A 15,164-nucleotide genomic window follows, 5' to 3' on the forward strand; every position below is an offset into this window, starting at 1 on the left:
ATAAATGCTTTATGTTCCCAAAGGTAATGGAGTGGTTATACATTTACCAGGCCTGTTTGAAGAAGCTGAAAAGAATGAAAAGAAAGGTTTGTATGGAGTAATTTTTAACCTTTCTTTACGATGGCAGCCAGGTTGAGGCTGAGTGAAACAGTATTTAAAATGGTGAATACTGTTGTAGTCTTCAAATGTTTTTTCTAAAGCAATCTTTTCATGAGTTTTCAGGGAACTTTATGGCATTTGATACCATATTAGATAGAAAATAAAATCCTCCCTTTGACCTCAAACCGAGATGGCTTAACCCAGAGTTTCTGTGTCCCCATTTCTGTGCCCAAATATAAATTCAGTTGGTTCTGCTTTGAGCGAGGCTTTGGACCAGATGACCTTCTAAGGTCCCTTACATCTTAAGTTGTTTTATGATTCTGTATATATAAATTCTGTATTTTCTGAGGCACAAATGGGGTTAGTGATTTATTGTATAGGAAGTTAAACAAGAATCTTTCCTTAAAATAAGAATTGCGTGTAAGCCACAGCATTCTGGCATTAAGAAGTGAATACCTTTGTTGGTACCAAAATGACAAAGCTGAAAAAGTAAAGAATGAGAAAAGTTTGTTAATTTGATATTCACTTATGTTTTATCCATTTTGTCTACGATCTTCATAACAAGAAGCTGTATAAAACTAAAAGCAAATCTCAAAGTTTGATCAATCAACACAGCTGAAATCCTTTTCTTTGTATCTTCTGACAGGTTTAAAAGATTGGGAGAAAAGACTGATTATATCAGATAGAGCACATATAGGTAAGCCATGATTGAAGGGGGAAAAAACTTCACAAATGATTGTTTTGCTCATGGTACTGAACTACATTACTACTCTACAGAGCAGTCATGTATTCGACCTAATACGGCCTCTTTCTATGTTGCATATCTTCAGCATAATAGTGAAATTTGTATCCGCTACAGAGTGATGTTTTACATGTTTTCACCGTGTTTAAGGAATGCTCGCTCTGTTTTCACATGAGGAGGCCTGTGCACTGTCAGTGATAACAAAGGCACTTTGTCTTGAAATTATAGATGTCTGTGATTTAAAGAATGTTTTTCTCCTTTGGTCTCCCGCTATGTCCATTTGATTTTTCCACTGCAGTGTTTGACTTTCATCAGGCAGTAGATGGGCTCCAGGAAGTGCAACGTCAAGCACAAGAAGGAAAAAAGTAAATATTTTCAGCACCTTTCTTTCATTAATAATTATGCAAATTTGAAAAAATAGTGTAATTTTGAAAAACAGCAATGCAAGGTATCTCTAAAGAGCCTTGCTGACATGATTAATTCAGTGACTCTGTTCTGCTCCTGCTTATGTTAGTGAACAAACTCTGAGGTATTACTGAAAAGGCAGGGTGTGCATTCCTACCTATTTCCATTTTCCAGTTCTCTGCAACATATAGAACCAATTAGGTTCCACACTTGTAATTATTTATTGTATATTCACTTATACTTCATGGAGATATTAGTTTCTATTTTAATTTTAATCTTACACCTTAGCACAGTATGTAACTAGTCATACTTCATTATTCTGGTTTCTGAAAGAACAAAGGTTTATGTGAACACACTGTATTTTTCTCTGTTAGTCTATTAGATTTTGATCCCATTGGACAATTTCAGCAAAACTTAACACACAAATAGAGTTCTGAAAATTACTGTATTTCTAAAATGCACATGAAAATAGGCATGCAGGTGGGGAAACGGTTTTATTTTTATCCTCATCAAGGTAAAGGAAGGAAGAAATTTTTTATGATGAGGGTGGTGAAACACTGGAACAGGTAGCCCAGAGAGGTGATAGGTGCTGCATGCCTGGAAACATTCATGGTCAGGCTGGATGGGGCTCTGAACAACCTGATCTAATTGAAGATGCCTCTGTTCATTGGAGGGGAGTTGGACTAGATGGCCTTTAAAGGTCCCTTCCAACTCAAACTGTTCACTGATTCACTGATTCTATAGGCAGCAGCAAGAGTTCATAGGGACAGAGATGGTATAATGGCAGAGCCATTGGAAACCAGTGTGATTGCTCACAGAACTGGTTGTTGTTCACAACTATAGGCAGTGCTGCAACTGTGAAAATGTGAAAATGACATTTGTTTCCTATTGTTTGTGGTAAGGGATGTAGTAGTACCACAGGATAATATAGTAACCATTATTACTGTATAACATATGTATATACACACATAGTTTAAACTAAGCTTGTCTCAGCCAGACCCAAGGCTTAATGTTTTACTGCATACTATGAATATTAGCAATATTTGTGCAAATCCACTGAAGCATGCAAGTTGCTATATATTTGTTGTTACAGAACGTTAGTCATTTTTTTGTCTCAGAACTCCTGCCCAGTACATGGTATATTGAAGAGCTTTAACAAAATTACTTGGCATGAAGCATATTTTTGCTTATTATGATAAAAAAAAGCATGCTAAATTTCTGCTAAAGCATGTTATGCATATACTTGTTCGGGGGGGGGTTCTTCTTAACTAGTATTGGCACAACGAAGAAGGGGATTGGACCAACATATTCTTCCAAAGCTGCACGAACAGGCCTTCGAATTTGTGACCTCCTTTCTGACTTTGATGAATTTTCTTCAAGGTACAACTATTTTCATTTCTAAATATTATATTAAAGAGTGATACCTTTTGTCTAACAGATTTGCTTTTAAGGAGATGTTTTTAAATATGCGTCTGAATTTTGTGCATAAATTGTCTAGAAAGAGAAGAAAACTGGAAAGAATGTGCGTGTATATTTCCTGTACTTCAGAGTTTCTCATAATTTAAAATTTAATTTTGTACTTTGGGAAATGCACTGGTTGAGGTACTGAAGCTCTGGGTATTTTAAACCTATAGCTCTAACTATATACTGTGTATAATATAAGCCGAGTTCTTGCCAAAGGTTCTATGAACAGTAACTCAAAGAGTGTTCTTCATAGATACGATTTCAATATTTTACAGATTTAAAAACCTGGCACAACAATACAAGTCAATGTTTCCCACACTGGAAATAGATATAGAAGGACAATTGAAAAAGCTAAAGGTAAGAATTTAACACTTGTAATATTTGTTCAGTTTCAAAGAAAGTATAGAAGAAAACAGTAATATTTATTTTAATTCAAAGATATTTATTTTAATTCAAAAAGTAAAAATAAAGTTTACCAGAACTACTACTTATTAAAATAATTAATTTAAATGAAAAATACATATCTTCAGTATTATAAAACTTTTTAATAAGTAGTAGCTATGCTTTGTAATAGAATGTTCTCTGATTGTGGGCATTAAAATAAATTTTGTGGATGATTTAATTGGTCCTATAATATTTTACTTTTTTGACATAACTGTTGTATTAAAGTAGCCAAGAGAACGCAGGACGACATTTGTAGTTAGCAGTCTCCAGCCATGATTAATATAGGCTGTCTGAGAGACTTCCATGATACTGAAGAATTGTTTGTGGAAGCTGTGTTTCAAGATTCTGGTATTACAAGAAAAATGTCTTTTTAAGAGCCACTGGTAAAACATCCTTCTTGAATATGTAAGAAAAGAGGATGATAAAAAAATCTCTTACCTTTTCCAAGTTTTGTCTGGTACTTGTTCAGAGTTGACAGCTTACCTTTAAAGATACTTTTTAATATTGGTGAGTAGTGATTTTTTTTTTCTTTTGGAGCTTGCAGTATTTCTAAGTCCCACTCTCAGTGTGTCTAGACTACAGACGCACTATGTAGAGACTTTATCAGCACAATGAGGTATGTAGGCGACAGGCGAATAGAAACGGTACAGAAATTATGGCATTCTGATGCCATAACAAGTTATGTTTTCTTATGTGAATGGTTCAGTACATTGATTTGTTTTCAGTAGAATATAAGCTAATAGTTGTATTTTTTCAGGTAAAACACAGCCGGTATGTTAGGGTTATCTGTATGTTTCGTGTTTGAAAAGTGAACGGTGTTCCCTGCTTCCAGCCATTGTCTGGGGAAGCTGACATTTCGACTCAAATTTGCAGGGATATGCTGAAAAAATAAGACCCATGGTTCGAGATGGCGTGTATTTTATGTATGAAGCGCTTCATGGCTCCCCAAAGAAGATTCTTGTTGAAGGAGCCAATGCAGCATTACTTGATATTGACTTTGGTAAGTTAAATTCTAAACTCAGTTTAACTCCTAAGAGATTAGTTCTATTTTGATTAATTTTATTTTGATTTGTGTTTATATCAGCTTTACAAACAGCAGGAAAATAGAGAACGAAAATGGTTTTCCCTTTAATAGGAACAGATCTCCCAAAAGTAAAGCACAGTAAGCCAGAGATTGTATCATTAACAGGATTAAGTGCTTAGGGTTTAGGTATTGATTTTTACTGAAGTTTATTCCAGTGGAGTTGAAATTTCACTCCAGATACTCTTGTCTTTATTACTTCTAAATGTGTGTGCACATTGCCGTACATTCCAGGCACCCACTGCAGTGCTGCTGAAATAATTCCTCTGCGGTGGAAGGAAGATTAAATTGGTGCAGATAACCCATAGGTATAGCTTCTTCACTTGATCTCTGCTCTGCTCTCATACCAAAACTCTGATTAAACTACTTAAAACTCTATAAAGATGAAATGAAAAACTGGAGAGATGCTCTAATCCAGAGTCACTGTGTAGAGATCATGAATAAGCTCTGAAGGCTTAGAAAATTTGCTGCAGATACTCAGAGCTACTTGCGTAGAGCACTGGGCATGTCAGATCGTGACCTTTACACCAGGCTGTCCGTGGGTGTTGCAGAAATACTTTCTGTGATACATAGGACAGTGAAAAAAGCTTTACACAGCAGCAGCATCCTGTAATAGATCCAGTGCCTAATGGAAGTAGTATTGAGATGCTTTTAAATTTCTCCCTTGTGGGCAATCCTCAGTGGAAGTTGCAAAGGATGAATGCAGAAAAGCTTACACATTGGAACAGATTGCGCATACTTGATACCTCTTTAAGTATAAGAAAGTAGTATATTTTCTTATTTGTCTTGCTCACTAATAATATAAAAATTGCCTGGAGAAGTCAGCTATTTGAGTGGAAAAAATCCTTCATTTTGGGGGGGATTTCTGTGGAGCTTTAGAAATCTAAATACATATTATTCACTACAGGAGAAGGCAATTTGGGGAAGAACAGCTTGATTTGTTCTCTTAAAAGCAAAATGGGCACATGTAGTACGAAGAATTTGCCCTGCTGTTTGGCTGCTGTTTTAGTTTAGCTTTAAAGCCAAACATACAAGTGAAAATCTCCTTTCAAATCGTTCCTTACCATAAAGGAGAATCAGTCTTTGTTTCTTTTCATTGCTGAAACAGGGTTGCACTGTTGTTTTTTCTGACAGGCACGTATCCTTTCGTGACTTCATCAAACTGCACCGTAGGTGGTGTGTGCACTGGGCTTGGCGTTCCTCCCCAGCACGTCGGTGATGTATATGGTGTGGTGAAGGCCTATACTACTCGGGTGGGAATTGGAGCCTTCCCCACTGAGCAGATTAATGTAGGTTTAATGTTACAAAATGCAATATATACAGTTTCCAAAAAATGAGGTCAAAGGAATAATAAAATAAGGTCAAGGGTATACCAATGATAAATAAGCACCGTAATAATAATACCAAGCACTCACGAAGAGAGGAGAATTACATTATAAACTACATGTATTTTTCTTCAGAGGAGAGAAACATGAGTGTGATGATGTTATATTACAGTGACCACACTTCTATTGTAATGAGTGATATGAAAACAGATTTCATCATTTATGTAATGTCATGAGGTGCATGTCAGTGGCAACAGTTTGTTGTAGACTGGAACTGTCAGTGCATCACAGGAAGCTTAAATTACAAGATACAACTTCTGTGCTTAACAGCCTGTGTTCTGTGTCATTTATAGAGTAAATGTAGTGTGTGCATCAGCCAGTCATGCACAAATTGATCAATAAAAAGAAGGGGAGAGATTTTGATTCTTTTAAACTGTCTATTGTATTTTCATTATCAAGAAACTAGAAAGCTCAGGGTATTGATTATGAGCTATGTGCACGGCAATCTCTAGGTCAGTGATCCAAATCTAATTTAATGATTTAGTCACTAAAATCCTTTCTCTAATGGCTCAAATGAATCGGTGATATCCTTCAGATTTATGAATCATGAGCATAAAGTTTCTTTCTTCCTCATTTTTAACGCATTATAAACACTGCTGGCCTGATGAGAACAGTTGGCAGTCTCATACTGTGGTAGAACCCAGGAGCCGTGGGCATGGTCAAGGGGTCTGTTGACCTAGACATTGTAAAGCATTAATCTTGGCCCAAGCATTTGCAGTCTTGCCCCAGAAACAACAGATGCCAAAAGACCAGATGAAGAAAGGAAATGCAAACAAAATTAAAATCAGGCCTGAATTGTCAAGGAAATCTTCCTATTAGATAAAGAAGGAAGAAAAGTATCTCCTTGGAACATGAAATAGTCATATTAAATAAATACTTTGGAAATGCTAGTGATTGAAATACAGACCTCCTGTGCATGAGGGGATTTATTCTCTGCCTTAGTCCCCTCCTAATAAAACTTAATTATTTTTTTCTTTTTTTTTCCTACAAAAAAAGCTTTGGAATTGCACAACCATTCATCTATATTTGTTTTTCTGCTATTTTCCAGTGAAATACCATCAGCATTCTTTCTGTCTCCTTTTAGGAAATTGGAGATCTTTTACAGTCCCGTGGCCACGAATGGGGAGTAACTACTGGCAGAAAGAGACGTTGTGGCTGGTTAGATCTTGTCATTTTGAAATATGCTCATATGATCAACGGATTCACTGCGTAAGCATCACAGATTTTGCGCTACATTTGGAAGTGATAATTTTGTGCTTCGCAGAATAAATATGTAGGTAACATTAATATAAGTCCAGTAAAGTGTTACATTTTAAGCAATAAAATAACTCACAACAGGCAACTGAGAATTGTTTTAATGCTAATAGTAATCTAATTACTTTGACTTTTTTTTTGCTTTTCAAATTAAGTGATTTTACAGCATCACAGCAGTGTTTTTTTTCATATGTTTTCACTTTGCTTACATCAGATTACATCAGGTAGCCAGTGTAGATTGGCTCAATATATCAGTTTTCTAACAGTTTGCTCTGTTAGTGCTTTCATACTGACTTATGTTGTGATCTAAAACCTGCTGGTTTTGAGCTCTGGTTGACTCTAGTGGATCATACTTGTAGGACCAAATCTGTGGCATTCGGAACTGCTACCTCTTTAAGTGAAACACGTGGGATGACACAAAGCGTACAGCAACTGGCACAGCTTTCATTCCAGTCCTGACAGGTTCATTTATTTACAAAGATGTAGTCTAATGTTGTATTATAAATTCTACATTTAATGGAATGAGCTTTATTTTCTTTAGGACTGACTGACTTGATTGATAAATTATTTTATAATTCAAAATATGTATTAAATTGACATTTTAAAGGAAAAGTGGCTGCTTAAAGGAACTATTCAAGACCATAATGCCATCAAGCTAGCTTATGTCTAATGCTAAAATGCTAGTAATTATCATAAGCCATTAGTTTACAACTAATTACCAATCTGTATTTTCAGAAAAAGTTGCAAAAGTTTCACTACAGTTTTGTTCATAAAAAGTGTAGGCTTGTGCATTCAGGCAAACTTGTTGATATATGCACACACACAACCCTGGGCATTTTAATATCTTAGAAACTGAGACTTAATATTGTTTATGCTGCTAATGTTACAAAGGAACAATGATCTTTATTTATTAATTTATCAGAAGGGTTTTTGAAATATTTTTATTTGGATTTATATTTTGCTTTAACTTACACAGCTCTAGTTTGTGTGGAAATAATATTAGGAAGGTGCTATGTTTCCTTCCATTTCAGTTCTATACAATTATTGCACTTCTGTCAACAAAACTATGTCATCTCTGCTAACTGTGACAATTAAAAAACATGGGGAGATAAAAACTTCAAAAAAGTTGAAGAACTGTCTCTATGCTGCTTCTTTCCCAGAAGGTCCTTTCATTCAGTCATTGCATTCATCGTATATTTACTGAGCACATATAGCATGGACTATTATGCACATACCTGTCTAAATCCTCAGCTACTCATAATTTTACCAGGCAAGGTCTGGCATATTATTTCTAGAGAATTTGACTAGTTTTAAAATGCAGTTTTATTCTGATCAGTGAATACCACGGTGTCATCTTGAGGTTCCGCCTTTGTGTTCCAGTGTGTTCATTCAAAACATGAAAAAGGTTCATTAAACTGACAACCCTGATAGCACAGCCCAGCTACTGAAAGCCAGGCTGGGTTCTTTCCTACTGAACTGTATATGTGATTTTAGTAGCCAGGTTATGCTTGTGAAGTCTGTTTTAAAAAGTGTAATTTAGTAAAGAAGTCTGTCTTATAGTTGTTGGTCAGTAGGAATAACAGAAATAATCACTAGTAGTGACATAAAGTGACGTCCCATCATGCACACCCAATCCAAGTCCAGTAAGTGCCACTTTACATAGTCAGCTTGTGTTTTCATGTGCTGAACTGAACAGTATGAGCAGTCAAGCATTTGGAAATGTGTCTTAGTAACTCAGTCATGTATTCATCCCAGAGGCATGAGTTCAATTAACAATGTTCATAGTTTAATATATTTGTGTATTTCTGCTTGCTGGGTTGCCTGAGCTGGATTTGTGAATACAAAACTAGAAAGAAAGAAAGGAGGAAAAAAACCAAAACAGGTGGAAAGTATTAAAGAGGAGATTTGTCATGTGTGTAACTCTGATGTTTTTCTGTACAGTTTGGCATTAACAAAACTGGATATTCTTGATGTCCTTGATGAGATTAAAATTGGTGTTGCTTACAAATTGGGTGGAAAACGAATTCCGTATTTTCCAGGTATGTTGTTAAATATCTATGTTCATTTTTCTCTTTCCTGCCTGTTAAGTCATACCTGTTGGGAAAGACTGTTTGCTTTTTAAAATCAGGCTGGATTTCTTTTTCACTAGACGTTCTGTAGAAATTTGCAGAACTGCGATATCAGTATAAAGACTACTGTATCAGTCTGTTAGCATTTTCTAGTCACCTTGTGTCTATACATATGATAACAACAAGTTGAGAGCAAATAAAATCTTGTGTTAGGGCCTCTATGTCTTGTCCCATTAGATTTTATTTTTTTTATTGACAACACAAAGGGGTGTGAAAGTCAGCAAGATTCATGTCAGTGACTGTGTATCATTGGCAATAGCCCTTAATGAAGTAAAAATAAAATTGGTGCTTAAGCTGTGCAAAAATGAGATGAATACAAGCAGAATAAAGCTGTTTATGGGCTACCATCATATAATTAACAGCAACAACATTGTGGTTAATAAAAATGTACATTGCCTCATGAATATACTTAATGTTAAAACTTTTAAGATGTAATAATATGTAATTTTCATACATTAATGGCATTTTCCAGATACCTGTAATAGTCTATGTTAAGATGAGGGGTTTGTTCTGTTGAGAGGGGGGATTCTGGAGGTGCAGGGAGGGCTGGCAGCAGCCAGCTTTCCCACCACTGATGGTAGCTCCTGGCTGGGGACAGTAGCGCAGTGCGAATTCCAGTAGGGAAAGGCTTGCACACATCTGAGTTTTTAGCAAGCCTGATTTAACTCTGTTCCAAATTTTTTAGAAAGTCGTGCCTTGTCTACAGGCGGACTTCTGTTTTATTACGTGCAAATCTGAACTAAAAATTGGAACTACTGTAAACTTCAAATAATTTGTTTCCTTAAAAATACTACTGTAGTCTTCTGACAACCTAGAGTGCATCCTAAGGTTTTTGACAAGAGAAAACTGGATTACTGGATCCTCTTGAATCATAGTTATCTTCCTAAGTAACAGAAATTAATCTACATTAAGAACGAATGAATGAATGAACCAACCAGCAGAAATACTGTTTCTCATATGTCAGATTTTAAGTGTTGTCAAAAGACTTTGTTGGTCATGAACCATAGGTATGTTCTTTTAAGGTGAAGCAGCTGAAAATCAACTGTGATAAAAATTGTTCTCCCACAGCTAATCAGGAGATACTACAGAAGGTGGAAGTGGAGTATGAAACAATGCCTGGGTGGAAGACTGACACAACTGGTGCACGAAAATGGGAGGACCTCCCACCCAAGGCCCAGAATTACATCCGCTGTGTGGAGAACCATGTTGGAGTGCCAGGTAAATCTTTGTGTAGATGTACATAGGGAATGCCGCAGCAGTTGGGAACAGCTCTGTAAAAGTGCTCAATTCGTTAGTCAGGGAGTGGCTTGATTTGGAGACGTGTTGCATAATGGATACAAGATTGTTTAGCCTGTCGTGCAGAGTTAGGCTCTCAGTGTGGAGGCAGGGTGCCATGGTGGGTTTGATGGCTAAAGGAGACCTACCTACAGTCACGTCTGTAGTATCCATGGGCAATAAAAACTGTAGTGGAACAACTGTAGTATGGTATTTGGGGTGGCTGCTCACACTGGATGTTTTTAATTGCAGCCTTACATTTAACAATATTATAGCATGTGTGCATCACTATCTCCTGGTCTACATCAAGAAAACTTCAGTCTGGCAGAGCTCTTGCTTTGTCTCTGCAGGGGTTTAGCTAGACATCCCATCACTCAAGACAATGAGTTAAGCCTGCCACAAATATGCTTGACCTTCTGTTAGGCCTTCCATCTGCAATGCTTTGTGTTTATGATATAATTATTTCATGCTTTCAGACTCCAGTATGTTGCACTTCTAGTCTGGTAATGCAGCAGGAGCAAAGTGATTTTTGACAGTAAAACTTCCGAGCATTGTGTTTCAGCACAAAGTTGGCCAGTTTGTAGGAAAGTGTGATGAAAGGTGAAAATTACTCGTTTATTGTAATATTTACTCTCAGTAATTGTTCTAATACGTGTGTTTCCCTCCCTAGTTAAATGGGTCGGAGTTGGAAAATCAAGAGAGTCGATGATCCAGCTATTCTAACCAAATGAAGAACTTCAGTGATGAGAAGCACAATTTAGCGTTCATCTGTTCCTTACTGCTTCCTCTTTAAATGGAGATGCTGTTAAAAACCAACATGTTCTTCTAGGAATTGAATAGAAACAAAACATATATTCTGTATTGTAACATTTTATTTATCTTTAATTTCTCAGTAAATTCAGTGTAAAATCTCCTTGGTGGCCATCATCAAAAAAGTATTCTTAACAAAATGAGGAAAAAATATTTTTTTAAATTTGAGCCATGTTACTATTTGAAAGCATTTGACATCCATATAGAGTTCTTTCTTCTTGCTAAAACCAGTATTAAGCCTTTTCCAGTAGTTACTGAGTAACGTTAGAATTGTGAAGCTTGGATTTGTTCTTCAACTTCAGATGTTAAAATGTCTATGTATCTGGGTTGGCAGTAATAAGACAGATGCCGTGTACTTAAATTGGTTGTATTATACAGATTTTCAGTTTCTAAACTACAGTGAAGTTAGGTAGGTATTTTTGACTGCACAAAGCAAACACAATTATCTGTAATTTTTATATAATGATTTTTAATAGCCCACTAAAATGCATGGAGAGCAGCTAATGTATTTTTATCACAGAGCCTATTCTAGTAACTGAGATAACATCTGTAGAGGGGCCAAACTGGAGAAAGTTGACCTGTCTAATAATTCTTTCAAATACCCTGGGTACTAACAGACCATCCCTGTGGAGACTGTCAGATGTGCAGTCTTCAGTTATGCGGTAGGGAAGCAGCGAATGAAGGTGGAAGGAAGAGAGTCCTCGGGGTACAAAACACATGGGGAGAGTGGAGCGGAGACAGCACGCTGTGTTTTCTCAGTGAACCTGAGAAACCTGTGCTTTCTCAGTGAACCTCCTAAGGCAGTGATTGTAACTTCCAAAGTTTTACTGTAGTTACCTCTTGAGGAAATTGCAGCTCTGTAAGGCACACTTTGCTTCCACAGCTCCTAGGTTTCCAAGAATAAATCAATGCATGACTTAACGATGACTGCTGCAGTATTTACACCCCTCACACGTTTTGACCTTCCTCAGCAAAATGTAATGCCTATTTATATAAGGGGGTGACATGTGGCAGCCAGGGTTGGGACATGTAAAAGCTGCAGAGAGGTCCCAGAATCTTCAAGAATACACTTGGATTTCTTTGTGGATCTTCTGATTTATAATGGCTATACTTCAAGAGCTCTCAAAGAAAGGCCTGCCTCTTGTGGAGGAAAAAGAATACACCAGAAATGGAGTTATTCCCTAACTGCAGAATTTTCTGAGTAAATGTTCCTTTTCTATATATGTCTCAGAGAGCTATAACAATATTTTTGTATCATTCCCAGGGGCTGTGGAAATGGCGTCACAACCCCAGTAATGCCATTATGTAGTGTGCGAAAATATCCCTTTTCTGAGATGGTAACTCCAAGGATACAAAATGATTACATTCTTTGCGTCAGAGATGGGGGGGAAAGAAAAACCTGTCTGGAGTATTTTGTGTGATGCTCATCCCCTTTGTCTTTTCTTGCTCAATATTACATACTGGTTAATGTTCAAACCCATTTATGTCAAGAAGGAATTATAAAAGTACCGGTACAAGCACTAAATTTAACTGTTTACAGATGTATTGCTGCTTGTAGGGCAGAATTCTTACACCCTCCATCTGCAGTGCAGTCTCTTCGTACCCCAGTTCATCACAGACTGTGGCTTTATGCCACAATCAAATACTTTCTATCTCTCAAAAAAAACCCAAAAAACCCCAAAGAAGAGCCCAAAGACGTGAATCCTTAATTCAGCTACAACTCCTTTGTTGATCTTTGACAAGTAGTTTAATCTCCTTGCTACTGTTTTGCAATCTGTAAAACGGCAGTGAGGAATTCTGCCTCACCTCTTTAAAACTGTTATTTGGAGGTTGGTGGGTCGAGCCCTGCCGTCCTTGCTCTGACATTGGTGAGGAAGCTCTCCCTGTCGTATTTATGGGTGTTCTAACGAAAGAGCGATGAGATTTCTGACCTTATTTAATGTTTGCAAAGCACTCCTGAAAGGTGCTTGGTAAGTGTTGATTATTACAAGCACTGTGTGCCTCATTTATATGAGGTCATTTAAACATAAAGATGCTTGGAGATACAGTAATTAAGTTTTGTTTTCACATGGCTTGACCTTGTGACATTTGCCTATTGGATGATGTAGAGCTGTTCCTCTTCCTGGCCTCATCTTCATCAGTGCATTGTGTTAGGAGGTTGCCTCTATATTTACGCTGTATTTGATTTATAGGCAAAGTCCACAATGACTAACAAGCCACTCGGTGTGCTGAATAAAGGGATTAAATGATCAACTCTAAATGAAGTATTTGGCATATTGAAAAAATTAGGTTTTATAGATTAATTTTCACAGGATTACTTTCTCTTGTTCACCTAATCTTTTTATTTTCCATTAAGTAATTTTTCCATTAAGTCTCCATTGGATCCACATTGCCCGTCTTTGCATTCAAGGATTTAAAAACCCAGTGATGTTGTCAATGGACATGATGTAATAGGCAATTATCCCATGACTTAGTCTATTACACTAAAAATAATACTGTGCATTTCATTTCATAGCATGGATTTTTTAAATGAAAGTTCTATTGAATTTCATATGTGTTGTCATTGAGTTAAACGTGAATAAGTTCAGGCTTTTATCGAGAAGCTGTTTAATCTACAGAGTGACACAATGCTTAATATGAACATTTTTATGTAAATTTGCTTTTCATTTTGGCTGTTTCCCTTGAGTATTATTTTGTATTGTTTGGAATTTCATTTTAATAACAATCCCTGTGATGAATTTAATGTCTTCTTTCTCTCCAGCCAAATGCAATAATGACTAAAACTGGTTGATGCATCATCCTGTTAGATATCTGGATGGAAGAATAAGGGTAAATGTCTACCAAAATGGCATAATTTGTGGTAAAGATTATAGGTTTTTTTAAAAGTAGCAATTACTGATTCACTCCTGCACATTCATGTATTTGACATATTTTTCTCACACATACCCTTACAGTATGGGCCTTCACAGTCAGGTGTATGCTTCCTAACACTCGCAGTATAGGATTTTGAAGCTTTTGTAATTTTTAATTTGGTTATATATGGTCTTACAGTTCTGGCATAATGCACTTTATAAAATGAAAGAAAATTAAGCATTTCCATAGTAATGTGCAAACTATACTTACATCTTATGCAGATTTTTTCAGATGAATTTTGGATCCACACCTGTTTATTTTGTCCTGAAAGACATATTAAAACCAGTTTAAAGTAACATTGCTTGGTCTCTATTTCTCCTTTTTTAACACAATACACTTCATACAAAAACATGGTTCAATACTTAATGCACTTTAAAAAAATAACTAGCAGCATTACTGAATGAATGGCTATTTTCTTTCAATCTACATATTCTCAGTGTTTGGCTTTTTTTTTTTTTCTTCACATATTCTATAAACTTTGTCTCACTTTCCCATTTACAAACTGAGCAGTAATCAATCTTTACCACCGGGGATTCATGGTTAGTCATTTCACTTAGCTCACCGGAATCAACAATGGTTTTATGAAGAAAAAAAGCCATTTTGTAATTGATGTAAAAATGTTCTTGCCATAGCAGCTGGCTCAGAAGAGCTGATGTGAACTCCATACAGCTCTTCATCAACGGCACTGTGCTAGGAAAGAAAGGTGAATATTGGCTCAGATAAATAATTACCACTTCTAAAACATGAGTTGGCTTCAGATAAGTACTGTTGGGCTTTCAGAAGCCTTTATGGAAATCACTCTTTTTCTTACCTGTTCCAGAAGGAGCCCAGAACAGTGGTGAGTGACCTGTCCAGTAAAGGATGGTTAATACAGAATTCAGGGCAATGTCCGAGAGCTGTATGAGAACTGCTCTACTAATTAACTAATGTTTCTTCATTTCCTTCACATCAGTTATATATATAAATTCATCTAGAATGGTCTTTGGTAGCCGAAGCATCTGAAGCAGTTTCATCTAACTCCATGTGACAATGGCAATGCCAAGGAAAAAAACAAAACAAAACAAAAAACAACCAAGGGAGTCTGTCTTTGCTGGAATTACCCACCAGGAAAACACTCTGGTTTGTTACTGGTCGGTCTGTTGTCTGTCACCTGGAGACCTGAG

The 15,164-nt window shown here is 36.5% G+C and overlaps 1 protein-coding gene across 1 annotated transcript in view; it reads left to right on the top strand.

Moving 5' to 3' along the window:
* ADSS1 (adenylosuccinate synthase 1) overlaps nucleotides 1-14,299 on the top strand; it is a 30,147-nt gene extending 15,848 nt beyond the window's left edge. Inside the window, exons 3-13 of the mRNA XM_054827511.1 lie at nucleotides 24-86; nucleotides 746-796; nucleotides 1,140-1,206; nucleotides 2,519-2,626; nucleotides 2,986-3,067; nucleotides 4,028-4,154; nucleotides 5,370-5,524; nucleotides 6,705-6,829; nucleotides 8,816-8,913; nucleotides 10,072-10,221; nucleotides 10,949-14,299. Coding sequence (XP_054683486.1) covers nucleotides 24-86; nucleotides 746-796; nucleotides 1,140-1,206; nucleotides 2,519-2,626; nucleotides 2,986-3,067; nucleotides 4,028-4,154; nucleotides 5,370-5,524; nucleotides 6,705-6,829; nucleotides 8,816-8,913; nucleotides 10,072-10,221; nucleotides 10,949-11,001 — 1,079 coding nt within the window. The 3' untranslated portion in view covers nucleotides 11,002-14,299. The remainder of the gene's footprint in view (nucleotides 1-23; nucleotides 87-745; nucleotides 797-1,139; nucleotides 1,207-2,518; nucleotides 2,627-2,985; nucleotides 3,068-4,027; nucleotides 4,155-5,369; nucleotides 5,525-6,704; nucleotides 6,830-8,815; nucleotides 8,914-10,071; nucleotides 10,222-10,948) is intronic.
* Nucleotides 14,300-15,164: the final 865 nt, after the last annotated feature.

This window comes from Grus americana, chromosome 5 (assembly GCF_028858705.1).
Source record: "Grus americana isolate bGruAme1 chromosome 5, bGruAme1.mat, whole genome shotgun sequence".
Lineage (NCBI taxonomy): Eukaryota > Metazoa > Chordata > Aves > Gruiformes > Gruidae > Grus > Grus americana.